Source organism: Pyrus communis, chromosome 7 (assembly GCF_963583255.1).
Source record: "Pyrus communis chromosome 7, drPyrComm1.1, whole genome shotgun sequence".
NCBI lineage: Eukaryota > Viridiplantae > Streptophyta > Magnoliopsida > Rosales > Rosaceae > Pyrus > Pyrus communis.
This window is the reverse complement of record NC_084809.1, coordinates 13,069,144-13,096,370: the sequence shown is the minus strand read 5'-3', so window position 1 is coordinate 13,096,370 and position 27,227 is coordinate 13,069,144. Positions and strand designations below refer to the sequence as shown.

At 35.5% G+C, this 27,227-nt stretch overlaps 2 protein-coding genes and 1 pseudogene across 3 annotated transcripts; 1 reads left to right on the top strand and 2 right to left on the bottom strand.

Annotated features, from left to right (window-relative positions):
• Positions 1–4,083: 4,083 nt before the first annotated feature.
• On the top strand, positions 4,084–7,085 carry LOC137739811 (calcineurin B-like protein 10). 2 transcript variants are annotated; one of them, XM_068479527.1, is made up of 9 exons: positions 4,084–4,217; positions 4,334–4,508; positions 4,669–4,751; positions 4,895–4,954; positions 5,316–5,424; positions 5,525–5,577; positions 5,708–5,788; positions 5,873–5,985; positions 6,091–7,083. In XM_068479527.1, exons 1-9 carry the CDS (start codon positions 4,149–4,151, stop codon positions 6,143–6,145), a joined length of 798 nt encoding a protein of 265 aa, XP_068335628.1. In that variant the 5' UTR covers positions 4,084–4,148; the 3' UTR covers positions 6,146–7,083. The 2 variants fall into 2 exon arrangements, with proteins under 2 accessions (XP_068335628.1, XP_068335627.1); XM_068479526.1 differs by having other exon boundaries at positions 5,873–7,085.
• A 2,631-nt stretch (positions 7,086–9,716) lies between these two features.
• On the bottom strand, positions 9,717–11,769 carry LOC137741142 (protein FLX-like 3; annotated as a pseudogene).
• A 2,815-nt stretch (positions 11,770–14,584) lies between these two features.
• Positions 14,585–21,311, bottom strand: LOC137741005 (3-epi-6-deoxocathasterone 23-monooxygenase CYP90D1). The gene is made up of 8 exons (XM_068480813.1): positions 21,013–21,311; positions 20,303–20,627; positions 19,176–19,325; positions 18,722–18,976; positions 17,867–17,956; positions 17,582–17,767; positions 17,321–17,442; positions 14,585–15,097 (listed from the first exon to the last, which is right to left on the bottom strand). The coding sequence occupies exons 1-8, from the start codon at positions 21,309–21,311 to the stop codon at positions 14,998–15,000; spliced, it is 1,527 nt and encodes a 508-aa protein (XP_068336914.1). The 3' UTR covers positions 14,585–14,997.
• Between the last annotated feature and the right edge of the window lie 5,916 nt (positions 21,312–27,227).

Here is a 27,227-nt window from a genome sequence, read left to right as displayed (position 1 = left end):
CAAAACATCGAGTTGCCTAGCAAGTGTATCTGAACTCGGTGAGAGATTTTGGGTAAGATGGCACAAAAGATTTTGCATCACTCTGCAGAACAATTGTTGGACTTCCAAATATGTGTGACTTGAACACCTTCCCATACCTACAAATTAAACACCCCCAAAGATTCAAATACGATTGGGATTTTCAAGTTTTCGACTTTCGAAACTAATGAAATAAATCAGCTGAATTAGAACTGAAAAGTTCTTATTGGGAATTTCAAGTTTTCAACTTTGGAAATTATCAGTAAAGTTAAATCAGCTGAAACAAGAAGCTGAATCATCAGAACTGAAAAGTGCTTATTGGGTTCTGTATCTGTAATGCAAAACACAAACCCAATGAAGCATATTCATTAACACAAGCTTAATCAAAAGTTAAGCATGGCACATTAATATTACAAAAAAAAAAGAAAAAAGCGTTTATATGAAAGTAATACAAGTTATTTGGGTACTAATTAGTTTCTGTTTTTACTAATTACGTTTTAATATACTTACAAGTGGCGGCGCTTGTCCATGAAGCTCTCAGGGCAGTCGGAGTAAGCACAAGTCACAAACTCAATGGTTTCACCAAGAAAAGGAAGCCCAAGAGTTCCCAAAGGAAGTTGGGTTCTTCTGTGTTTTGATCCGATGAGTGAAGTAGCAGCAGAAGCAGTAAAAAACCTCAGAAAGTTGGAGTTGGTGGTGTTGTTTCTGTAGAGGAATATTATGGACAAGATCGACACGATTGCTGTTGCTGTTGCTGCTGCTGCTGCTGCTGCTGATATTAGTACAATCAGTGAATTTTCCATTTTTTGAAAAGTTGCCGCACGAACAATGCAGTTCGCTCCCCTAAAAATAAGCTTATGCTTTGCCTTTTGCTTTACCTCTCTGCTCCCTCTTAAATAATAGTATTATCAATCATGGTTGCAATGAGGACATTTTTGTGACTGAAAAATAAATGTGCATGCGTGCAGTGCCCGCGTGTGGGAAGAGAGAGAGAATGTTTGTTTTGGTCAAAGAGAGAGAGAATGTTTAATTAAGGGAATATATTTGTATTGGGAGATGGATGAGAATTCGTTTTTTTTTTTTTTTGTGGCAGTTTTTTTAAGGTTTAAATGTAGAAGGTTAGTGTGGTGCCTTGAGATTTATAGCCAAGCATGAGAGCCAAAATAATTCTTGAGATTTATATAATTTTTTACTTTAGTTCTTAAGATTTGAAATCAATAAAATTGGTTCTTGAGATTGTCCACCATCAATCATTTTGGTCATTCCATGAAAAATCTCCATTAAAGAAGAATAAAATGACAAAAATACCTTCAATTTTTGTCAAATCATTTTGGCCTACTATTTATTAAATTGAGGGTATTTTTATCATTTAGATCCTTATTTAACATAATATTGGAAGGACCAAAATGATTGATGGTGAAGAATCTCAGTGACCAATTCTATTGATTTGAAATCTCGGAGACCAAAGTGATAAGTTATGCAAATCTCAGGGACAATTTTGGCTAAAAAGCCGCTAGTTTTAGGAGTTTTTTTTTTTTTTGTTAATATTCATTTTATACGAGCGATATTGTGAAAAGAAGAAATTGAACCATGATCTCATATATAGAAGTATATAATGCTATTGATAAGTCTAGTTATAAACTCTCTTGATTATGCATTGACAATGAAATATACGATCACTAATTCGTCGATTTAAAATTCAGTGATTAACAAAAAAATGTGGAAGATCCCGAGTTTGATGCTCCAAACTGGTGAGTCTGTTTGACTGTGGCTATGAGCAGAGTTCCCTATAGCCTTTCTGGGCCCTGAATGAGTGGATAACCATAGCTTACCACCAGTTGTCCACTTTTTTTATTTATATATAAAAATAAATAAAAAACAAGGAACATCAATCAAGTATTTGATACATTGTATTTCTTGAGAAGCCAACTTTATGAGTTGGATTGACTAATGAGTCAACACTATGGCTATTAAGCACAAAGGTAATCTGTTTATAGCAGAAGTTATATGTTTATAGCTTTAGTGGAATGACTAATTAGGTAATCTGCTTATAGCAGAAGTTATATGTTTATAGCTTTAGTGGAATGGCTATTAAGCACAAAGGTAATCTGTTTATAGCAGAAGTTTCCTAGAGCAAGAAGATCTCTACACCTGCTGCCCTTTCCTACGAGCAGCCTAGCAGGTGTGGGGGCATTTGTGGAGCCAAAAATAATCACAATGCGACATGTGGATTTTTGGTGAAAATGACAAAGTCACCCCTGAGACACACTGGTTGTCCTACGCGCAAGTAGTGGACAATCAGCCAAAAGTGTCCAAAATAGGTAACAAATTCCAAATTATCTCATCCATCCTCATCTTAGGTAATTACTTCATAACCTACAAATTATTCCATATAGATAGAGATTAATTGGCTAATTAATGGATTAATTCCTAATTAATCCATTAATCACCAATTAAATCACCCATTTTCACACAAAAAACCTCTAAAGCCCGGCCACCTCCATTCCCTATGTATATGATCTTATTTTCTCTAAAAAGCTAGTTCCACACTCTTGCAAAACTCCCAAAAACTCTCAAACACTTTTCTCTCTAAATTCTAACTTTGGCATCGGAGGTTCTTCGGCCAAAGCCCCCCCCCCCCCCAAAAAAATCATCGGGGTGCATGAGGCACTTGGCCTTGACCTAAGGTGTTATTTGTTTTGTAGGTGCAATTTTGTCCAAGATCAAGGAGGAAGAAATTTGCATCCACATACATGTTTATGTTATTAATTTGATGTGCGTATAAAACCTTATGTTTGTCATTGTTGAATCAGGTCGAAAGTCAATCTTTTCGTTCATCAAAACTCGTGTGTCTACTAGATGAGATGTTTCCTGCCACCATTTCTTGTCTATCATACACCTCGGGGTGTATGTGTAATATAAGAGGCCAATTTTCAAAAGATCAACTCAAGAAATTCAAGGATTCATGTTTTGGTCATTTGGTTGACGTGGACCGCATTGATTAGTTTGGCTAGCTCAACCACTATGCTATTCTTAGGGCTATTAAGGATAGAGTGATCGACGATTCCATATCCTTCCTGTTTGGAAAAAAATGTTGCTAATAAAATTTTTAAAATACCAATAATATTTTTTGAATGTTGCTAATAAAATTTTTAAAATACCAATAATATTTTTTGTTTTTTATTTTATTTACACAAAACTTCATAATAGCGGTATATACAAGTTCCATACGTATTCTTCTTTTTAAAATGACACATTTAGAAAATGAAAAGATGAACCCAATATCAAATCAATGCTTTTGATTCTTTGTTAATAATTGTAACTTCAGATAAGAGTGTGGGTCCTTTTTAAGTTTTATCCAATTAAGTTCCGTGTAAAGCTTATTAACACTAACGTACAATAATCATAAGATGACGTGTTAGGAATAGGATTTGACAAAATGGAGAAATGTTACAAACCCACAGATCCGGATCCTCTCCGATCTTCTTTGTAAAGATTTCAGAAATTCGTAAATTATGTTCATTTATCGCACATTATACAAGTAGAAATTATTTTAAATTTTTTATTTAAAATTAAATACAAACAATATCTAACAAAAATTAACTACATAATTTACGATGCATAAACACGATTTACGAATTTCTCAATCCTTACCAAAAAATCAAGAGAGAATCCGGTTGGCAAACCCACGTTCCATTTTTCTATCTCAATCCTTACCAAAAAAATCAAGAGAGAATCCGGTTGGCAAACCCACGTTCCATTTTTCTATCATTAAAAACTACAATAATAGCATATCGCTTGTCCACCCTGTAGGGTTATAATAGTCAAATCAAAATCAAATAAATGAAGAATGAAAAATTAAATTAATTCAAAAGTCCTTTTTCATGATTTGTTTTTAAAATAATAATGTACTCAGTAAGCAGTGAGATGATAAATTTATTATTTACAAAATTTGAATTAATAACTAAATTTTTTGTCTTTCTAGCATTTCAATAAACTTCAAGTTGTATTTAAATAAAACAAGATAATACGAATATTTTCCCTTCCTTCTGCATTCACAGGCAAACTCTCTCTCTCTCTCTCTCTCTCTCTCTCTCTCTCTCTCTCTCTCTGTCTCTGTGCAAACGCCGATGGCTGAGAGACCCAGATTGCAAATCCGTGACCTATTTCGTATAGATTATTCCGCCTACAGCTTTACGGTACTATTCTCACTCTCTAACTTTTATCCTTCTTTGTTTGTTTGTTTCCCGAGAAAATAATTAGAAAGAAAATTTCACTCAAACGCCAATCTGTGCTGCTTCTGTGAATAATTCAGACGAGTTCGAGCTCGCTGAAGATCGGTGAGACGCTCTGTGCGTTTTGCATACCACTGATTGGCCTGGTCGAGGCTTTCATCTTCAGCTTAGCTGGTTGCTTCGATTGCCACTGTCAACCTCACCGCCTTTCCTTCAGCCATGATGACGTCGTTCGACTCGCCGCCACCTCTCCATGTTTGTACATAGCTTTTCTTCAGTATATAATTTTTCAGAAATGACAATATGTTTTTAAATAAATAAATAATTAATTGGATAATGTTTCTCGCTCTCTCTCTCTCTTTCTCTTTCTCTCTCTCTCTCTCTCTCTCTCTCTCTCTCTCTCTCTCTCTCTCAGTTAGTGTGAATGAAGTGGAAGCATTGCGCGAACTGTTTAGCAAGTTAAGTAGCTCCATTCTCGACGATGGATTACTTCACAAGGTTCATCCACTTATGCACGTCTTCTACAATTTTTTGTTTTTTAATTTTAATTTCTTTGACATGGGTCGTGGAAATTATATCTTTTTCCTTGATTTTTTTTTCATTTATTAGTAGCTGAAATTTTATTTGTTGTTCATGTCCAGGAGGAGCTGAGGTTGGCGCTTTTCAAAACTCTAGCTGGTGAAAATCTTTTTCTTGATAGGGTAAGCTCGCTTGTGATATTCTAATTTAATCTAATCCTAACTGTGGGAATGGAGATTGGATGTCGGATGCATAAGGAGAGCACATCCGCTCTAATTTCTCTTCCGGGTACATATATTAATTAGTTGCTGCCTTTTTTTTTTTTTTCAAGCAAAAAGGAAAGTGTGAAGATTTCATAATCTTTATTCTTTAGTGACATTCTTTAGCTTAATAGCCGCTTTTTCATCCTTCCATGTCAATGCAACATTTTTTTCAACTATGTAATGTGACTCCAAGCGATTTACGTTATCAATCTTGTCTGAACACTGAACCAACATATATATTGATCTGTTTCCTTTTAATCTGTGATGAAATGGGATGTAGGTGTTTGATGTTTTTGACGAAAAGAAAGATGGAGTGATTGAATTTGAGGAGTTTGTCCACGCACTAAGTGTGTTTCATCCGTATGCTTCTCTTGAGGCCAAGATTGATTGTAAGTACTCAACAACCCAATGTCAGCTGCTTAACAACAAGTTTGGAGGTGTTTCGTGTTAAACGACATTGTCTTCTTCTTTCTCTTTGGTTGCTTGCAGTCGCATTTAGGTTGTATGATTTGAGGCAAACCGGATACATCGAGCGGGAAGAAGTAAGTATCTTGATGTGTTTGAGACTGTAAACAAGTTCTGTCGTTTCGGTTAATCATAGTTTTGTAAACAATTAATTCGTCTGTTGTATTACTTCTACGGTTCTACCTTAACAGCTGCAGTTGCTTTCAGGTCAGGCAAATGGTAGTTGCTACTTTGTTGGAATCCGGCATTCAGATGCCGGATGAAACTCTGGAAGCTATCGTCGATAAGGCAAGAATTGTGGATGTTTTAAATTTGTGTTCTTTACCTTTATTCTTAAGTTTTACACTCTCAAAGCTATGTTTTCTAGCTCAGACGTTTGAGGATGCCGACGTTGACAAAGATGAAAAATTTGGCAAAGACGAATGGAAAGCTTATGCTACTCGGTACCCAACACTCCTAAAGAACATGACCCTTCCATATTTAAAGTACCTTTCCCTTACTGTCATTCCTTCGCGTTCAATTCTTTTTATATTCTTCCCCAATCCATTTCTTCTCCTAAACGTGTTCTAATTATGTTATTGACACGCCAGGGACATCACGACTGTTTTTCCGAGTTTTATTTTCAACACTGGAGTCGAAGACTGAAAATCTTGGTAATGCTCTGCTATGTAGAGTATTCAACGATATCATTCCTATATCTTGGCTTAGTTTAGGAAATAAATTTGTAATTGATTTGTATAGATTTATTTTCCTGTTGTATATCTAGAATGTGGGATAGTTTATTTCTCTATCAAGAGTTCTTCTTTGTATAAATGTCTTGGTATCAACAGAAGAAAATCACTTCCGCAAAATATAATTTTACTCTATTTTACATGGTATCAAGAGCTAGGTCAAAATCCTAGTTCTTGCTGCTACCCCTTTTTTTGCTATTTTTCAATAGGTTTTTTCCGTCGACAGTCATGGCCACTAACGACCGCGGCTGATGCCAAGGCTGATGTTTCAAACCTATTGCTTATCCATCATTCAGATCACCCATCTATGATGTTGGTTTCAAAGCCCCTTAATAGGGACAATTACTCTACCTAGTCACATGCGATGAGGATCTCCCTAAGTGCCAAAAACAAGCTCGGCTTTGTTGATGGTACTGTCACACAGCCTACCGAGAAGATCAAACCAGATGACCATGCTACATGACAGAGAAGCAACAATATGATTGTTGCGTGGATTATCAACTCCATTGATTCAGAAATTTTTGTAGTATCCTCTACATGACTGATGCTCATGCAATTTGGGAGGAATTGCAAGAGCGTTATTCACAAAGCAATGCTCCTCATATTTCCCAATTACAACGGGACATTGATTCTCTTACTCAAGACCAACTTTCAGTTGCTGCGTACTACACAAAATTGAAGAAATTGTGGGATGAACTAGCGTCTTACAATGACTCCACTTCCTGCACATGTGGAGCGCGAAATGAAAGGAACAAGTTGATGCAGTTTCTTATGGGCCTCAATGTGTGCTATGGTGTCATTCGAAGACAAGTCTTACTGATGAATCCTTTACCCACTGTTTGTCAAGCCTATGCTTCAATTTCCCAGGAAGAGAAACAAAGATCTCTTACTGATTCACGTGGGGTCACTGAGACAACAGCTATGGCTGTTCGACAAGATGGTTCGCGATCATCTAGGTCCTCCAGTCGCAAGCCCCTGCACTGTATTCATTGTGATCATGACTATCACACAATTGATACTTGTTACCAGCTTCATGGATATCCACCGGGGCATCGTCTTCACAAAGTCAAGCCTCAAAAAGGAAACAAGCCTTCTAAAAAGGAAGGCAGCACTTCTTCAGTGAATCAAGTTTCTGAATATGCCACTTTGGAGGAGATGAAGTCGATGATGTCCGGGTTATCTAACAACCAATTCCAGCAAATCCTTCACATAATAAATAATAAAGGAGGTGATGCATCCGTTCCTCCAAAAGCTAATGTCGCTGCCATGAAGGCAGGTTTGTCAACATCCCATTTGCCCTTACATCGATGGATAATCAACAGTGGTGCAACGGATCATATAACCTCCTCATCAGATTTACTCACTAATGGTGTCAAAAATACCCATTTGTCACCAGTTTTATTACCAAGTGGAAAGCAAGCTCACATAGTCTCCACTGGGAATGTCCCTTTGAGTTCTACTTTTTTGTTGCGAGATGTGTTATGTGTGCCCACTTTCAAAGTAGATTTGATGTTTGTGAGTCAAATTACAAGTGGATTACATGTTCCGTAACCTTTTTTCCTTTGTGGTGTATTATGCAGGACTTGACGACGAAGACGGTGATTGGTTTGGGTAAGCAACGCGGATGGCTCTATTATTTGGTGGCATTGACTCCCACAACATCTGGTAATCCACACCGAGTCTGCAACCTTGTTCTCTCCCTTACATAGTTGTGGCATCAGAGTCTGGGTCACTTATGATCCTCTAGACTAGATTTCATGTCGAAACACCTGTTGCATTTTCCTTTCAAGTCAAATAATGCTTGTGATGTTTGTCCTTTAGCCAAGCAAAGTTGTTTACCTTTTGGTGTCAGTTCCATTACAACTACAAAACTGTTTGATTTGATCATTTGCGATATTTGGGGTCCTTATAAAATTGCTTCTACTTCTAGAGCAAAATATTTCTTAACCATAGTGGATGATTATTCCTGTTTCACATGAATTTTTCTTATGCAACACAAATCAGAAACACAACATATCCTCAAAGATTTTTTCTCTTTTGTTCACACTCAGTTTAATACATCCATTTGCCAAATAAGAGTAAACAATGGTGGAGAATTTTTTTTACTTCGTGGTTTCTTTCAAGACCATGGAGTAATTTATCAACACTCTTGTGTCTATACATTTGGACACAATTCCACCTCTGTATAAAACATGTCCTCTGGCTTAAGAATTACAACTCCCAATTATCCTACTGAACCATAACCCTTAAATTGGACTCTAGATAATTGCCGGAGAAGTCTAACTTGGCTATTTAGAGCATAAATAGGAACACTAGAGAGTGGTCTACAGTACCTTCACAATATAAATCACTTCAACCAAGCCCCAGAAAACTTGAACCTATACAAACAAGCCTTTGGTACACCCTCCTCCTCTGTTAGAACATCATATCAGGGTGCCCATGCACTGCAGATAAATATTGAGAACAATACACCAGATACGACTGTGCTGCAGAACTACTGCAATGAGGGCCTAAGCTGGCCACATTTCCAAAATCCATTATTCCAATACCAGCCAAAAGATATGGATACTACCAGGAACTTCTCAATAATGAAAAATTTTCATCCATGTTTGAACAGAAAAATCTAGTGCTTATCCAAAGGCCACTAATCCAAAGCAGCCACATAAATATGATGCTGTGACAGAGCTGCAGATGTTAACCTGGCAAATAAACCATATGGAATTCTGGGGTCCTAGTCAAAATATAACCTACAAATGGAAAAGCCTAAACCTTACTTCCAGAGCATTACAACTGCTTAGGCCCTAGCTACCCACCTAAAAGAGATCACGACTCCCATTTAATTTATGAATACTTTCATGTATGCAATTTTCTAAACCCAATAACTTCATATAATGGGAAGCTCCATTTACATCCTAAAAAATATTCAAGAAAGATTATTTGTTAGCAAGTCATCACACGATAGAACTCAGAACTCACATCCAGTAGATTTCATCTGATCACGCAGCAACAGGAAATGTTGTAATTTTTGTGATGCAAAATCGCCAGCATAGCTCCCAATCTTCAAATAAGTATATACTCCACACCCAGATAAATTGATGCATAAGAAGTAGCTTTATGTCCAACTCCAACACCAAAACCAGCAAGAGGGAATTTCCAAGAAATAAACCCACATCCCAGCAAATTGAACACAATATATGTTATGTTCATAAATTATGAAACGACACAACTCAAATCCAACAATTGCATCATCTACAGAAATGCAGGTTGCATTACTTTCATGCAATACAATGATCACATAGCTTCCCTTCAATTGCATTTCAGACATGCTCCTGCCTCCACACAACTTAGGGAAATTAGGGTTAAATTGGACAGAAGTAGAAAAAACGTCAAGTTCACAAAAGATATACTAAAGTATAGCACCATTCTAAAGTTTGATTCTACCCACCATGAAGAGAATGGAAGAAATCTAATCTAAAGAACATTGCTAGATAGAAAACAATCCTTAATAAGTTACCATGTCAAATGACCAATATAAGATATAACTGATGCAAATTAAGACAGGAAATCACAAACATTATATTACTATCACGGACATGGTAATTAACGTCTAGCTATCAAGCAAAGAGATATTAAAACCCTGTCTACATCAGTTTGAGATGACTAACAATGTATTGAGAAAAATAAAGGGCTGCTGATCTGGCGTGCACATATAGATGCTAAAGCTTCTTGACCACTTATGCTCAGATGACGAGCAACCAAAGGTGGGACGTACAACTCTGTAATTGAAACAATAATCACCCAGATTTCAACAACGAGTCATGCGAGGCTTTTCAGATCCTCCCCACGAAGCTGGACCCCGGCCATACATAGGCCCTTTGTCAGCAGCACCCTAACAGATAAGCATAGAGACAACTTTAGAGAGAAGTGTAAACCTAAAAGATACACCATTAGACATTTCTGAGAAAAGAGAACACCAACACAAAAAGCTACTGGATACGAAAAAATAATTGGAATCCCAATCATACAAGCAAGCATACCATGTGCATCCCATATCCATCTCCATATGCAGCGGGAAAAGCCCCTTCTGGGCTGGTGAAATTCATACCATATTGTCCACCTTCAAAGAAAGAAAAGGGCGAGATATGAATTAAGAGATTGAAAGTAAGATGTCACACCATAATCCCAAATGCACAAGAAACTCTTTTGTGCTCCGCAACCTGACCATTGGGAAAACAATTTCAAATATCGCCCATGCAAAGAAATAAAAATAGTTCATTTTTGTAATAGATTATAAGAAATACGAGATCTCAACCCAACTCCCAAGTGGTTGTGGAAGATGAAATTCATTCCTCTATTCAACAACCAGACAGAGCTCAACGAATCAATAAACATGAAATTAAGTATTTACATTAAAAAGAGGAATATAAGAACCGAATGTGATGAAATTTTTTTATGTTGGTAAGCAAAATACGATTGTTTCATCAATGTGTGAGTTTGTCTTCAAGTATACTTGTGTGTTTCTGGCTGTGGGCCTGAATGGGTCCAATGCACGCGTGTGAGAGAGAGAGAGAGAGAGAGAGAGAGAAAGAGGGGTTACCATTCTCATACGTATGTTACATGACATCTCATCTCTTCAGAAGCCAATTTTACCATATTAAGTGAAGGTTCAAGGAATGTGCAAGAAGCAGGAAATAAATGCCTCCAGAATATGGTAAGACAACTAAGTAATACCTGCACCCCATGGTCTACCATCAGCCCTAGAAAGTTCTGCACGTAGTTTCTCAACTTCATGTGCCATAGAAACTAGGTTCTTCTCCATTGCCTGTCTTTGCTTCATAAGCTCAATATTTGCCTTGTTTTCATAATCGATTGCATGTCTACAAAACAAAACTTCTAAGTTAATATACAAGCAGTCAATCTAATACACTCTCGATAAGATAGGTACAATGAAAAGGAGCTCTAAGATAAGAAAATGAAAACAAATACAATAGAAGCAGGTCCATACTGGCATGCATAAGCTCCTGATGCAGACCATCAATCTCAGTCCTTAGCATAGGAATCTGCTTATTGTTGGACTGCAACCTCGCAAGGTCCTGCGTGAGGTTCTGAACTTGTGTGGTAAGTTCCTTCCTAACACTAGTCAGCTTCTGAACTTCAGAGCGAAGTTGCTTAGCCTCATTTTTGAAGGGCTCAGTTGCCCGTAGATCAGCCTCCAATTTCCAATTTCCTACTTTTCTCATAGAGCTCCCTTGATTTCATTTCTTCTTCGGCACAAATATCTGACAAGGCTACAGTCATCCGATGAATTTCTTCCTTGGCAGCACCAAGCTCAAGCTGCAACGTCATCCGGTCTTCACCAGTCTCCGGTTATCAGCCAAAAGTCTTCGAATTTCAGCACGCTGCATTTCAAGTTCTTCCTCCAACATTGTAGGATGGGGAAGTGGCCACATAGGAGGGCCTTGGCCATAAGGTCCTTCAATAGGATAGCCACGCCAGTCCATCGCTTCACGCAGAACACAATGTCTCCCTGCCATTGTAAGTTATCCTGAAACCCACAAATTTGTAGGAAATATCAACCTAAAGAAGGGGAGGAACATGTCAGTGACTGCTAAATCATTCTCCAAACTAACATATCCATAGAAGTCAGGATATCTTTTGTAATAAAAAGATTAAACAGTATAGCATTTGCAAAAGCTGAAATTTAATCAATTACACAATTTGACAGTCAATGTGAAGCATATAACAACTACATTTTATCCAACTAATTAATCCACTCATATCTGATTAATCCTTATGGGTTAGTTTGGATTCCGAGAAACTGAAGGAAATTAAACAAAACTATTTTCTCAAAATTCCAAATTTCTCATCACTTCAGACAATATGCACACACACGCACACACGCACACACGCACATAATCCTGTATATAATCGTAATGCAACTTCTCAGGGCAAAAAGAAACGTACTTTTCTCAGTTGGGCACCGTTCAGACAGTAATTAATCACGGTTTCAATTCCATTAATACACGATTAAAATAACTGAGAATCCAAATTTCAATTTCTTTTGTATTCCAAAAAGTTAATAATCAAACTGGTGCATCGAATTTCTGAACGAATGAGAGGTCCTGAGCTGTTTGTTTTCTGGGCAAGCGAGCAATTTCTCAAATTTGTTTTTGCGTGCCAGGCTATATTGAATGCTGCTTCCAGTGACGTCGTTTTGTCCTATTGGGCCATCAGATTGTAGAAACTGTCGACCGCATTTCTTACGACTTTGGAGGGATTTTAATTTTTTTAGGGGTATTTCATTAAAATTTTAAATGATTCTCCGAAAGTTTATGTGTATTTAATTAGGACTTTGAGAGAGTTTTTTTTTTAATTTTTTTTTTTGGAAGGAAAGTACAATATTTATTGGAAAAAAAAATGAATACGTACATTAGAGAGGATAGTATGCATAATGGGCCGTGATAAAAACCTTGTTAAGGATTTCAATCCGGTCAAAGAAAAAAAAATTTCATACACAAACGACTTGGAAATTTGCTATCCTCAACGATACAATGAAGAAATAAAACAAACTAAAGTGAGTTATCTTCCAACAAAACGTCAGAGATGAAGCAAGGTGGTTCCACAAATTTTCAATCTTGAGAGAGTTTACTAAACTCAATAGAAATCTTGGTGTAAGAGTTTATAACTTTCTAGATGTATTCAATTAAGAATGGATTTTAAAGGATTTTAAAGGATTTTAAAAAGTTAGAGAATTTGAAAAAACCCACCTCTCGTAGTGAGAATTTGAAAAAAAATTACATGAAATCAGTTAAACTCGACCAAAATTCATGAATTAGAGGCTCATTAACGAATTAATTGGGCTTTTTTTAGCCTAAGATAGAAATTTAAAAATAAATGCTAACCACACGTCTGAATGATATATATTTGTGTTAAGTTTGATGTGTGATTCCATCTCCAATGACGGAAGATGTAGTAAGTTCGTATTTACACTTCCCGTTGTTTTCCATCAGTCCCTACACCATCAAAATTATCGGTAATTAGGGAAACTTTGTCTATACAAGTATTAAGCAAACCTTAGACATTGCAATCATGCTAAGCACTAGTTAGCTAGCTAAGTTTCTCTTTTTGTTCAAATTATTTTAGGAATTTGAATTTGAAACTTTTGACAATAGTGGAAAGAGAACGATCACAAAAATTTGATGTGCTCGAATTACGATTTAGAAATATTTAGAAAGACCTTTAACATTTTGGGATAGTCAAAATGTCGCTGCTCATGTTGTAGCATCATACGTTATCTCGTATGAAGGTGTTTTCCGTTAGGATGCTCTGGGTCTGGAGTTTCTATTTAATATTCTTGTTGAAGATGTAAACGTTTCTATTATAATTTAATAAATGTTATTCTTCGAAAAAAAAAGGATATTAATGTACATCAAACAAGCGTATATAAATTTAGTTGTAGTAAAAAAATTATAGATTTGATTGGATTTCATAAAATTGTGAATTTTGGTGTATTCTAGGATAGATATATGTCAAAGGATTTAAACAATCTCATCCTTCCACCAAAGATTTCATTAAATTCTGCTCCCCTCCCTACGCAACCTTACCAGCGGCTATCCATGTTGGCCAACCATTACCAGACTCACACCCACTACTCACCCCTCCTCCGAGCACTACCACCACCTCTTTCCAGTCTCCCTTCAAAATTTTGTAATTAGTTTTTATAAATTTGATGGTTATTCATATATACATACATATACATACATACATATATATATATATAACATACCATTATATTGATTGGAAAGTATTACATTAATTTAAGGTAGGTGAAAGTTTCAAACCCCAGACTAGTGATGGGCATCAATGCAAGGGGAAGGAATGTGGTTAAGTGATGGGGATTGGTGATGGCATGCATGTGGGTAAGCGGTTGGGAAGGAATTAATTCATTGGTCTTCATGAGGTTAAGATCTTGAAGGACTTTGAAGGATGTCCATGATTCATGTGGTACAGTGGTAGGGGTTGAAGCTTTGAAGCTGATGTACAGGATACGAGTTTGTGATCTGGTTCGCAGGGATGGTGGCAGGCTGGCAGCCGCTGTTAGGGCTGGAATTTGTCCCCAAATCTCAGAAAAACCAAAAACCATAAACTGATGAACTGTTCCGTAGTCGATATCAAAAAAATACCGATTATTCAGTACAAGATAAGCAATGTCCATCGCATACTATTTCTATACTAGAGATAAGATTTGTATGTGTTAATCGGTTTTATTTTTATTAAAAAAATAATACAAATAAATAATAAATATAGTACTAATCGGTATAAATAGATAATAAACATAGCACTACCTAAGAAGTTTTAATTAAGGACCCACGACGAAGACTATATATTTGTACTGTCTTTTGTCTATATGTGCAAATAAAGAGTATCAAATAGGACAAAAAGAGCGAACTTTGTGATATCTGCCGACTCAAACCACACGTGTGCAACTGGAGACGCAACCCAGCACACTCCTTTTCTTTTCCCTGTCTTTTCAGGTCTGGCTGTTTTGTATCATTGCTTGTTTACAAAATTGTGGATCAAGATTCTCTCTCCTCATAATCCTTCAGATCAAGTTCATTGAATCGTTGAAATTTTATTCAACAATTACAAACGGAAGATCTTTCTAAAAGTTATAATAATTATAATCATTGGATAAAATTTCAAAGACCCGATGATCTTAATCAGGAAGATCCTCACCTTTTACTCAGGAGAGGATCTGATCCCAATCTAGTGGGTCCCACCAACTTTCCTTTTGACCCTGATCGGCATCCTCCGCTTCATTCTTACTGTGGGGAAGTTCACAATTGTGTCCTCCTCAGCCGCCCACCTGCATTTGATCATTTCAAACCAATTTGTAATTTTCAAAAAATGTTATGTGTAATTAAACTATTTAATTATTTATTAGTTATACAAAAAAAAAATATTAGATCCAAAAACGACATCACAACAGAGAACAGACCTTCATATTAAAAAGTTGTTGTAAAATATTTGTGTGGGCAGAAGAAAAAGATTTAGTCAAAGTTAGACCTAGAGATCAAATGGTATCTTTTTAATTTTTACCACTTTCTATTTTTTAATATTTGATGGTAGTATGCAGCAACGCTATCGCAAGGCTAAGAAACCCTCCTTGATTCTGAGTGGTTTTGTATTAAAAGAAGATCCAGAAAACCGTGATTTGTCTGTCTACTGTGTATCCTCCTTATTTATCCATTTGTTTATTGTCCACTTTCATGATTGTTGATTTCGTCCTCCCACAGTACTGAACTAGTGGCTACTCTACTTATTACTACCTACTTTGACTGCTTTTGGGAGTGCTTTCCTAAGAAATATGCGCAAGTGCTTTTAGCAGAGGAGGAAGATTCTCTGTCCTTTCTTCCAATGCTTTTCTATTTATGTAATTACAATTAAGCATTGTTAATATTTTATATTATTATTTTTTTATCTTTAATATATAAAAAATATAAAATATTAACATAATTTAACCATGATCACATAAAACAGAAGAGCACGAAAAATAAAGGGCAGAGAATCTGCCTCCTTTAGCATAAGCTCTTTACATGCACATATAAACTTAAGTGCTTTCTTGAAGGAAAAAAAAAAGCACTTTAAACGAGTGTTGAGCACTAGATACATGGTGTAGAAAATTGTCGATGAAGGTGCCGATAAATAACTAGACAAATTCCATGCAAGCATGAGCTCAAGGCACTAACATGCATACAAAACATTGGTTTAGAACTATACTATTATTGTAATTTGTCTTCAATAATTTAGGGCTAGTCCGGAAAATGAATAACAAAATTTGACTGTAAGATTGAATCTTAAATATCGAATAGTAAAAATTATTTAAAAGATCGGACTATAGTAAATTGGATTACCAAAGACAAACCATATTATTAATGAATTAATAAGTTATATGCATGAAAAGTTGAGTCATTCAAGATCAATCCAGTCTGGTGAATCACATGTGGACTAATGGTTGAGTTAGGTCCAGGGAAGAGAACATCGTCTGTTACTCTCAAGAGCTCGGGTATCTGCCACTATCTGTTATGATGTTACTATATTACCAAATCATGTGTATTATGGGCTTCTCATGGAGTCTTTAGATTTTTTTGGTCTTAACTTTCCTCACACATGGAAACCCATGTGGGTAAATTGGTGGTTGATAGCAAAGGAGGGTTGGAACATTCTTAAGTGACTAATTATCTGTATATAGGGTGTGACTTAGATGTTATGTAGTACTGAGTGTGCAATGCTACGAGGGTTGTGTTTTTTTAATTCAAACTTAAGTACGTAGAACGTAAAACACAATGCTCAAGCCCATTTAACTAAAGTCAGGTTTTCATAAATATAGCAATTTACCCTAGCAGTAAAAGAGCATGGTTGAAAGCAAATATGAAAGGGTGCATGTCAAAGACAAGCTACTGATAGTGGAAGTGCCAGAAAGTTTGATGTATGCAATATTGTCTTTTGCTCAAATGGTAACAAATGTGGAAGAAATGCAGGACTACTTTTAACAGACAACTTTGTTCAATATCTCCCAAAAAGCATAAAGTTTGCATCTGGTTGAAGAAATCCCAAAAAGTATACATGCCATGTATATTCTTTCATTTTCCCTCGAGTTTTTGTGTTTGACAAACAATATACCATACTACTCTAATCTACAGGAAGTAATATTCAGGTATAAAATGACCGACATAATATTCTGATCAACTGACCTAATTCACATCTGTTCATTTTCTTTCATAGTTTTGAAAAACGCACGATATTGTGCAATATAACGTTCTATATCGCTTCATGGAAGAATAAGCTATGCAAGTCTTGAATAGCTTACACAAAACTGCTACATAACGCGACATTGCATAGCAAAACCTCCCACGCGATATGATTTCAAACTATGCTTTTCACTTAAGTTAATCCCTTAATATTATCTATTCAGTGAACTTAGACTTCATTTTCCACCAAACTCTCCCCACATAGACCTATGAATTAATTAACAAAAGCCTATAATTAAGGAAGAGGGATGCTCATTCTGTCATTCGTATCTAATTACCTGAATCGAGTGACAAAGTGGTGTAAGAAAATGGAGGCTTCAAGCCTTGCTAAGTCAAGTCCAGGACACAGCCTTTGTCCTCCTCCAAAAGGAGTGAAGTTGCAGCTGCTCATATCTTTGTCCTGCAGAGATTATACAGCTCCAATCCGTTACTTAAAAACAAGAGTCCAAATTAATGTACTAACTGGTTAGCGTTTTAACGCTATTGCATGCGTATATATGTAGTCACTATTGCATGCGTATATATGTAGTCATTCTTACTTGCCACCTCCATGGATTGAAGTGATAAGGCCAATCATAGTTATTCTGATCAAGATGAACTGATCTGAAATATGTGAAGACACACCATCCCTTTGGTATTAAATACCCTTTTATCTCCACATCTTTCATGGCCTTCCTCATCACCCCAGTTATGATGTTTCCCATCCTTAGGGTTTCTGTGATCACCTGTGTAATTACAATAATTAAATTAAAAAGTTTAAAAAATGCATAGTGTTCTGGTGAGTTACTGCTGTGAACTTTTAAATTACTGTGGTATTCACTTACATTTTGTGTAAATGGTAAGGACAAGTAATCACTCCAACACAGTGGCTCTCCAAGCTCATCTTTCAGAGCTTTTAACTTCATGTTCTCCTCCTGAGTTCATCATCAAGAATTCAATTTTAAAAGAACAAAACAACAATGGATTTTTTTTTGTAAATTTCCTATTCCTTCACAGACAATAACAGATATGTTGTTTCTTTGGGAAATTTGCATACAGTACTACTGGTAAGAGAGATTTTATATTCGAACAACAAAAATAATGGGTTCGCAACTAATTTATTCATTTATCTCTCAATGTAAATGTATTGTTATATGAAGAAAATATAATATACTGTTCTTGTAATGTGCTCCCGAATACCATGTGTTTATACGTCTTAGAATTCCACTTGCCCCATAAACTGTATTGCTTAGACAGCCACACGCGAAAAGAGCAAAATCACCAAAACGACAAGGAAAATGAAAAATGGCACATATAAAGTAGTCAAAGAGTTGGACTTGAGTGTCACAAAGTTCCAAAAAAAGAGATCAATCTTAGAAAAAAGATGGTGTGACGTTTATTAATAGTAACTGTGCGACGAGTAATGAGAGAATCTTACATGCAAATTAAATATTTTTTTTTTTTCACTATTCATGAGCAAAGGTGGGATTGTGTAATTAATAGTATCCGTGCAGCAAGCAACAAGAAAATCTTGCATACAGCTAGAAGTATATTCCTTCTTCCTATCTTCATCACGCTTATTAAGTTAGTATGACGAGGGCAATGAAAAATGGATGTATTACTAGGATGAATCATTGCAGTAAAGAGAATTTGCTATTTACCAAAATGAAAGCAAAAAAATGAAAGAGATCTTTGCATACAGTTAATTGTTGGAGAGCAGTGGGGGAGTCTGAGAGGTATTTGATTGCAAGAGTCATGAGAAGTGGCACTGAATCCTCCCCTGGTATCATCATATCAATCATGTTATCTGCTATCAGATCCCCTGTTAACTGCTCACTTGTGTCTCTCAGCAGAACATCTACCACATCTTTGGGAACCTTGTTGGAGATTATATCACTCTCTTTTTTTTTAGCTTGTATGATTTCCTGTACTAGCTTGACCATTTTCTTCTTTGCCTGAAATTAATTAGGACTCAAAATATCATTACGAGAATACGATTTAAAAAACAACGATAAACTACTTATATTATCAGATTGTGAATTCAGATCACATATTAAGACAAACCCAACTTAACCTAAGTTTTGAAATCACGGTCCAGCAACATAAGACTCTCTGACAAATGAACTTTTCATTAAAAATTGATAATTAACTTGCCTGTAATGATCTGTAAAGTCTACTTCCAGGAATGTTTATGGGTATAGACATGAGGCCTGCAATGAATTCTTGGAACTGTTTCTTTAGGAACTCCATGTCCTCACCAGGATCCAAACTAATCAATGCTTTGACAAGTACTTGGAAAGCAATCTGCAGACAAAAAGGACAATTTCTTGGTAAATTTTAATAAGGACTGTAAAGAGACTTAATAATTATGAATCTATTTCCACAGACAATATCATTCATGCAGAATTATTATGAATCCCATTTGGCATTTCATAACTCGGACAGGAGTAAGATTCTCTTCTTTCTAAATTTCTTCTATTTTCCTCTTTTTCTCTCATAGTTTGTTCTCTGTCATTCTCTCTATAAAAACTTAATATAAAATATTGACGCGAATTAATCGTGATCGTTCAAATAGAATAAGAGAAAAATAAAGAAATTTAGAAGAAAAAGAATGTTACTCTACTGGAAAATGCTTTTTTGCAGTTCATTTTTATCCTCTTGCACTACCCCTCTTGTTTCTAGTCATATAATTAAATAAACAACGGCGAATTAAAAAGACGGAAACAAGCATCGGAGTGTAGGACACCACAAAATTATAAAAATCATTTCCCTTTACAACTAGGTTCATTTCTTTATGGAAGATCATAAATTCTGCCACTTAACCTAAGTAGAAGCCACATATAAAAATTCAAATATCAATGATTTATTATTTGGTCACGAGAGAGAGATTTGTTTAACCCAAGTGCTTAATGGAGCATTTATTGAAGAAAGATGATGTTTTACCGAACAACCAATTGAGATTATAAACATATGCAAGGTTCTTTATCATCAATAACGTTGAATTTTTATTATAAAATCAATTGGCAATATGAAAAATAATCCAATTATTTATAAACATATGCAAAATCTCTTCTTTTCTCAATGTGAGATTCAATCTCAACACTTACTTTATTATAAAAACATTTTAATAGAAGAGAAAAATCCACCAGTAGATCTAAAGAGAGATGGCATCTTTTGTTTTGTCTTCTGTCCATTGAAACTCTTCTCGAAGACCAAACAATCTCAAACTTCAAACTTAGAGAGAGAGAAAACAGAGAGAGAGAGAGAGAGAGAGAGCTAACATGTTTGGTTTCATCTTGTATGTAAATGGGATGGTCGTCTGTCCAATTTTCCATGGATTGTTGGACATAGTTTTGCATGTCTGTGGTGATTTGAGCTTTGAGGTGTGGGGACTTTAAAAAGGCTCCAATGAGTCCATGGATTCTTCTCTGCAGGGCTCCGTTGATGAGCAAAATTGAGGACTTCCCCATCAACTCGGTGAGAGATTTTGGGTAAGATGGCACAAAAGATTTTGCATCACTCTGCAGAACAATTTTACTCACTTCGGCATCTGTTGATACAATTGTTGGACTTCCAAATATGTGTGACTTGAACACCTTCCCATACCTACAAATTAAACACCCCCAAAGATTCAAATACGATTGGGATTTTCAAGTTTTCGACTTTCAAAACTAATGAAGTAAATCAGCTGAATTAGAACTGAAAAGTTCTTATTGGGAATTTCAAGTTTTCAACTTTGGAAATTATCAGTAAAGTTAAATCAGCTGAAACAAGAAGCTGAATCATCAGAACTGAAAAGTGCTTATTGGGTTTTGTATCTGTAATGCAAAACACAAACCCAATGAAGCATATTCATTAACACAAGCTTAATCAAAAGTTAAGCATGGCACATTAATATTACAAAAAACAAAAGCGTTTATATAAAAGTAATACAAGTTATTTGGGTACTAATTAATTTCTGTTTTTACTAATTACGTTTTAATGTACTTACAAGTGGCGGCGCTTGTCCATGAAGCTCTCAGGGCAGTCGGAGTAAGCACAAGTCACAAACTCAATGGTTTCACCAAGAAAAGGAAGCCCAAGAGTTCCCAAAGGAAGTTGGGTTCTTCTGTGTTTTGATCCGATATGTGAAGTAGTAGCAGAAGCAGCAAAAAACCTCAGAAAGTTGGAGTTGGTGGTGTTGTTTCTGTAGAGGAATATTATGGACAAGATCGACACGATTGCTGTTGCTGTTGCTGCTGCTGCTGCTGCTGCTGCTGCTGATATTAGTACAATCAGTGAATTTTCCATTTTTTGAAAAGTTGCCGCACGAACAATGCAGTACGCTCCCCTAAAAATAAGCTTATGCTTTGCCTTTTGCTTTACCTCTCTGCTCCCTCTTAAATAATAATATTATCAATCATGGTTGCAATGAGGACATTTTTGTGACTGAAAAATAAATGTGCATGTGTGCAGTGCCCGCGTGTGGGAAGAGAGAGAGAATGTTTGTTTTGGTCAAAGAGAGAGAGAATGTTTAATTAAGGGAATATATTTGTATTGGGAGATGGATTTGAATTCCTTTTTTTTTTTTTTGTGGCAGTTTTTTTAAGGTTTAAATGTAAAGGTTAGTGTGGTGCCTTGAGATTTATAGCCAAGCATGAGAGCCAAAATAATTCTTGAGATTTATATAACTCTTTACTTTAGTTCTTAAGATTTGAAATCAATAAAATTGGTTCTTGAGATTGTCCACCATCAATCATCTTGATCATTCCATGAAAAATCTCCATTAAACAAGAATAAAATAACAAAAATATCTTCAATTTTTGTCAAATCATTTTGGCCTACTATTTATTAAATTGAGGGTATTTTTGTCATTTAGATCCTTATTTAACATAATATTGGAAGGACCAAAATGATTGATGGTGAAGAATCTCAGTGACCAATTCTATTGATTTGAAATCTCAGAGACCAAAGTGATAAGTTATGTAAATCTCAGAGACCATTTTGGCTAAAAAGCCGCTAGTTTTAGGAGTTTTTTTTTTGTTAATATTCATTTTATACGAGCGATATTGTGAAAAGAAGAAATTGAACCATGATCTCGTATATAGAAGTATATAATGCTATTGACAAGTCTAGTTATAAACTCTCTTGATTATGCATTGACAATGAAATATACAATCACTAATTCGTCGATTTAAAATTCAGCGATTAACAAAAAAATGTGGAAGATCCCGAGTTTGATGCTCCGAACTGGTGAGTCTGCTTGACTGTGGTTATAAGCAGGGTTCCCCATAGCCTTTCTGGGCCCTGAATGAGTGGATAACCATAACTTACCACCAGCTGTCCACCTTTTTTATTTATATATAAAAATAAATAAAAAACAAGGAACATCAATCAAGTATTTGATACATTGTATTTCATGAGAAGCCAACTTTATGAGTTGGATTGACTAATGAGTCAACACTATGGCTATTAAGCACAAAGGTAATCTGTTTGTAGCAGAAGTTATATGTTTATAGCCTTAGTGGAATGACTAATTAGATAAGTGTTCGAGAAAGTAAATCAAACTGACAAATTTAATAACATAAAACGTCGGAAGATATATGCGTAATACAACATGCATATGTTTATAGCACAAGGTATATGTTTATAGCTTTGGTGAATTAACTAAGTAAATAAGTGTTTAAGTAAATTAAATCTATACATCTAATAACATAATATGTCAAATGATCTATTCATAACAAGACTTATATATGGCATGGGAATATGATAAGAAACAACTTTCTCTTTTGCTCTTTTTCTTTTGATGCAAAAGTAGCAGAAAGAACTTAAAATTCTTTCATGATTAAGTTGGTTGGGATATAATACAGATATATCTATAAATTGAGAGACAAGTCCCACAAGTTGATGATTGATCGTCTTGTGTGTAATGTGTACTAAGGCGGCCCCCCATTGGCAGACGCTCAGCTGCGCGGCCTCGTGCATTCATGTGAGACCTTGATTTATCCAACCACACTTCATCATCATTCCGTTACCCTTACCCTTACCCCCTTTTCTAGGAGAAATTTTTAATTTGCCGAAAAACACGGTTCAGTATACTCTTGTGTCATAATATTGGTTGGAGATTTTTTTTTTTTTTTGGCAAGTTTCTAACCAATTGTATTATTACATTTAATGTATCAGCTTGTGTTTCCTGTCATTTGGTACTATGATCAGTGATGGACCCACAAAGGGACTTGGGAGATCCCAAGACCCCTCAAAGACCCCTAAATCGTTGCTTGAAATTTTTTAGAGACCCCTCGTACTTGAATGAAGGATGTGCAGTTGCAGCAATGGCGTCCTCACAGGGAAGACGAACGTGTGGAGGAAGAAAGAAAATTTTGCCTTTTTCAACTTTGGCTCAAAATGCACGTTTTAGCCAACTGATTAAAACCTTTTGAAAAAAAAATAAAAAATTAGACAATGTCATAACACTGCCATTTGCTTCCTTTTTGTTTTAAGTCTCCAAGACCTCGTCACTCTTCCCGAATCTCCATACCTTACTCATCCCTTCCCCCATCCAAAACCTAAAACCCCCCATTTTCACATATCCAATCCTCAATTCCCAATTCTCAGAACCCTAAAATCCTAAAATCCCACCCAAACTCATATTTTAATTTTACTCGAATATCATATCTCAATTTGTTTCAAATATCCACACCACCACCATTTGGTTCAAGATTTAAATAAGATTTTTTGGTATTCTAATCTCAACTAAATTATATTATTTATTGATGGAGATTTATAATCTATTATTGATATGATTATAAATATGTTTTATGTTTGTGTACTCATTTAATTATTGGAATTTTGTTTATTGATTAATTGGTATATGTTTTTGTGTTTTTTTTTTTTTTTTTGTTAATGTGTAGTGTGGAGATAAGAAATATGGAAAGGTTTTTCAAGCCAAAGAGCATATTTGTAAATGGAACATTTTCAAACTATGAACATCATCGTAGACGCTTGAATTAGAATTTTATAGTTTGTAATGTTGTTTGCGTATGATTCATGAATGAAATGTATTATAATTTAACTTTTAAATGTTATTTTTATCTACATATTTTTTTACCTTTATTATTGGGATCCTCCAAATGTAAAATTATGGATCCACCACTGACTACGGTTTAGTGGTATATTCCTTTTCACTTGTAAGTAAGAGGTCTTAAATTCGATTATCGCCAAAGCCGATTTTGAACCACATTATGTTAGCCCATTGTGAGGCTTAACCCACTCTCTCCCCTTAGTGTAGATAAATATCGTTTGTTCAAACAAAAATTAGGTTGTAACACACTGAAATATCTCTCCTCCCTCCCCCTCAACTTTTGTCCTCTCTCTCTAAATCTCTATCTTTCTCTCCTCAACATCTACAAGCTTAGGCCAATAATTGTCAAGCAATTGGGCAATAAGCAATTATTGCCTTAATGAAAGTAATTACCCAAGTGCATATGCACCTCGTAAATGAATAGTCAGGGCAATTAGCTTTAAAATTTTATTTTTAAAAAAATAATAAAAGATAATAATATGTTTGTGCAACAAAAAATAATCTCAAAATTCAGAAAATGACACGTGGATTTTTTTTTCCGAAGAAGACGAGATTGCCCTCATTAATTGGGCAGGGCAAACAAATGCTCCCATGCGCAGTTCAATACTAAAGGCTCGAGCAGCTGCCTACGACATCACCAAACTCCCTGCTCATGGCATGGAAAAGTTAAAGGCATTAAAGATAAGATTAATCACCAAATTCTATCTTTAATACATTGCTGATTAAAGACCAACTCAAATAAGTAAGGAATCTTCATCATAATCAATCAAGGATGCCTATTAATCCCAAATATTTTCTCCTAATTAATAGCTTGGGATAATTCTTTCCTCATTCATCCTACGGATAACACAACCTGACCAATTGGAAGCCGACATGCGTAGGGCAAAACCCTAACCCCATGGCTGGCCATCTCCTTATAAATACTTCATCTACATCATTTTCTAATAAGTTATGGCTACGCATACAAACCGTAAAAACTCACTCTTCTAAGAGATACTGACTTAGGTATCGGTGATCCATTATCCAACCCCTCCCCCCTCCCCACCGACAACCTAGTGGATGCGTGCGGCTTTGGTCCTTGATCAAAGATGTTGATTGTTTTGTTGGTACAAATTTGTTAAGACTGAAAACAACAGATTTTTAACACCACAATGTTAATTTCGAAAAGGATTTTTAACTAATCCTATCACGCCATGTGTTATTATCCGAAATTACAATTTTTGTGGAAAACTATGGTTGGGTATTTTGTGAAAATATATAATAAAAAAAAATTTAATGTTTAACATTATTTTCTAACCAAATTAATGTGGACCTTAAGATACAATTTTTTTTTTATTATTTTTTTTTTTTGCAATTCAATAGGCCAGGTTGTGCCAAGTGGGCCCAAAATATTTTTTTTTTTTCTTCATATTTTTATCCCTAAATTAAGGACGGATTAAGATGAATCTTTGGATTATAAGATGGTTATAAATTCAATGGTCCATGTCGGTTGGCAGGCCTAACGCAAAATAATAATAATAATAATAATGTAGTTGACGTCAGCCAAAATGTCAAACGGACTCAAGCACACACACGGGCGAGGATTGTCCGGTGACTTGGTCCGGAAACCTTCGGCCCACAATTTTCCCGACTTTCTGAGGGAATTGGATTGCTCAATTCTCTTCGCAGTTGGCTGGGGTTGCTCTATCAAGACAAGAAAATGCAAATTTAATCTCTTGTAAATAACTCTTGGGCCGAAGATGTTGCAGAAGCGAAACACTTTTCCTTCAACTTTTTACATTTCTTTGTTACGATGGACGAAATAAAATTTAAACTTATTGTAATCTTTACTTTATCATCCTTTATCACTTAACTAGTAACTAGTTTCCCAATTATACAATTCCAAATCTATATCCAAATAGATTAATGGACCATTTGTTACTGCCCATGTCCTTTATGATGCAGCATTGCTTTATTTCCTTGTCCAAACTTCAAACTAACCTAACTTGTGATTTTCTTAAACATAATATAATACTTTAATTAGATGATCTCATCATTTTATAGGTAAACTAATTAATACTTTAGTCACACAAATCATCATTTCAACAAATAATTCGGCTCTTAATCGGCCCCATTTGTTGACTTTCCACTAAATCTTCAGAATCCAATATAATATTTTGGATATATTTGTTGGAATTGGATCCCATCCAGATCCATTTTGTAGGGATCCTAGGGAACCTCACATCTTAGTCATTTATCATATATCGTGTGATCAGAAATTATTTGAACATAAATAGTATCTGATGAAAACTGACCACACAATATACGATGAACAGTTAGAATGTGGAAATCCTTAAGATCCCAACAAAGTGGATCCGGAGAGGGATCCTCTTCCATATTTGTTTATCCTCTCCAAACCATGGGGTTTTGGGATCTTTGGAGCATATATTATATTTGTTGCACTAGTCTAGGTTGTGTGTATACCAATTTCTATTTGTTAATGCCCATATTCTTTCTAGGAAGTGTGCATATGCTTTCAGAGAAGACGACTCGAATTTAGGACCGCTCTCAACAGCGAAAAAAGACATTATTGGACTAATTACTAGTAGGTGGTGCACGAGCTTTCTTAGGGCGATTAAAAAGACAGTGCACTTACACGTTGTGCAGAACACAAATGAAAATTAAACTTTATTTTCTCCCTCTGGAAATGCTACTCAGCAGAAAGAGGCCAGAGACAAACAGATATGACAGGGAAAGAGTCATGGGGTTTGTCACCATTCCTAAATTTCACAATCAGAAGAAGGGAGGGCAAAACATAATTATATAAGCATAATCACCAGAAAAGCTTGCTTGATTCTTGATCTACGGTTCTCTTTTTAAATATCGGCATAGTTAGGTTGCGTTAGGATTTTTTGTTGTGTATAGAGTTTGCATTAAGATTTAGCAAACTCATTAAGATACTGAATTTCGTATCAATCTTATAAAATAATTTCGTATGGAAATTGTACCTTAATTAAAAAAAAAAATCTGAATTTCTAACTTAATAAGTCAATATATAAAATAAAAATCACTATCTCCATAAAGAAATCATGGAAAGGCTTCTGCCGTTTTAACTCCCGAACTATCACGTGATTGTCAATTTACTCAAATAAAGGGTAAAATGGCTG

What these genes read in the sequence shown, in the direction of transcription:
- LOC137741005 (XM_068480813.1), bottom strand. Translation starts at nt 21,311, where the DNA reads ATGGAAAATTCACTGATTGTACTAATATCAGCAGCAGCAGCAGCAGCA. An exon ending in TACAAGATGAAACCAAACAT is followed by an intron (nt 19,326 to 20,302) that starts GTTAGCTCTCTC and finishes TTTTGTCTGCAG; the next exon opens with ATTGCTTTCCAAGTACTTGT. An exon ending in CTGCTCTCCAACAATTAACT is followed by an intron (nt 17,957 to 18,721) that starts GTATGCAAAGAT and finishes TGATGAACTCAG; the next exon opens with GAGGAGAACATGAAGTTAAA.
- LOC137739811 (XM_068479526.1), top strand. Translation starts at nt 4,149, where the DNA reads ATGGCTGAGAGACCCAGATTGCAAATCCGTGACCTATTTCGTATAGAT. An exon ending in ACTCGCCGCCACCTCTCCAT is followed by an intron (nt 4,509 to 4,668) that starts GTTTGTACATAG and finishes TCTCTCTCTCAG; the next exon opens with TTAGTGTGAATGAAGTGGAA. An exon ending in TCTTGAGGCCAAGATTGATT is followed by an intron (nt 5,425 to 5,524) that starts GTAAGTACTCAA and finishes GGTTGCTTGCAG; the next exon opens with TCGCATTTAGGTTGTATGAT.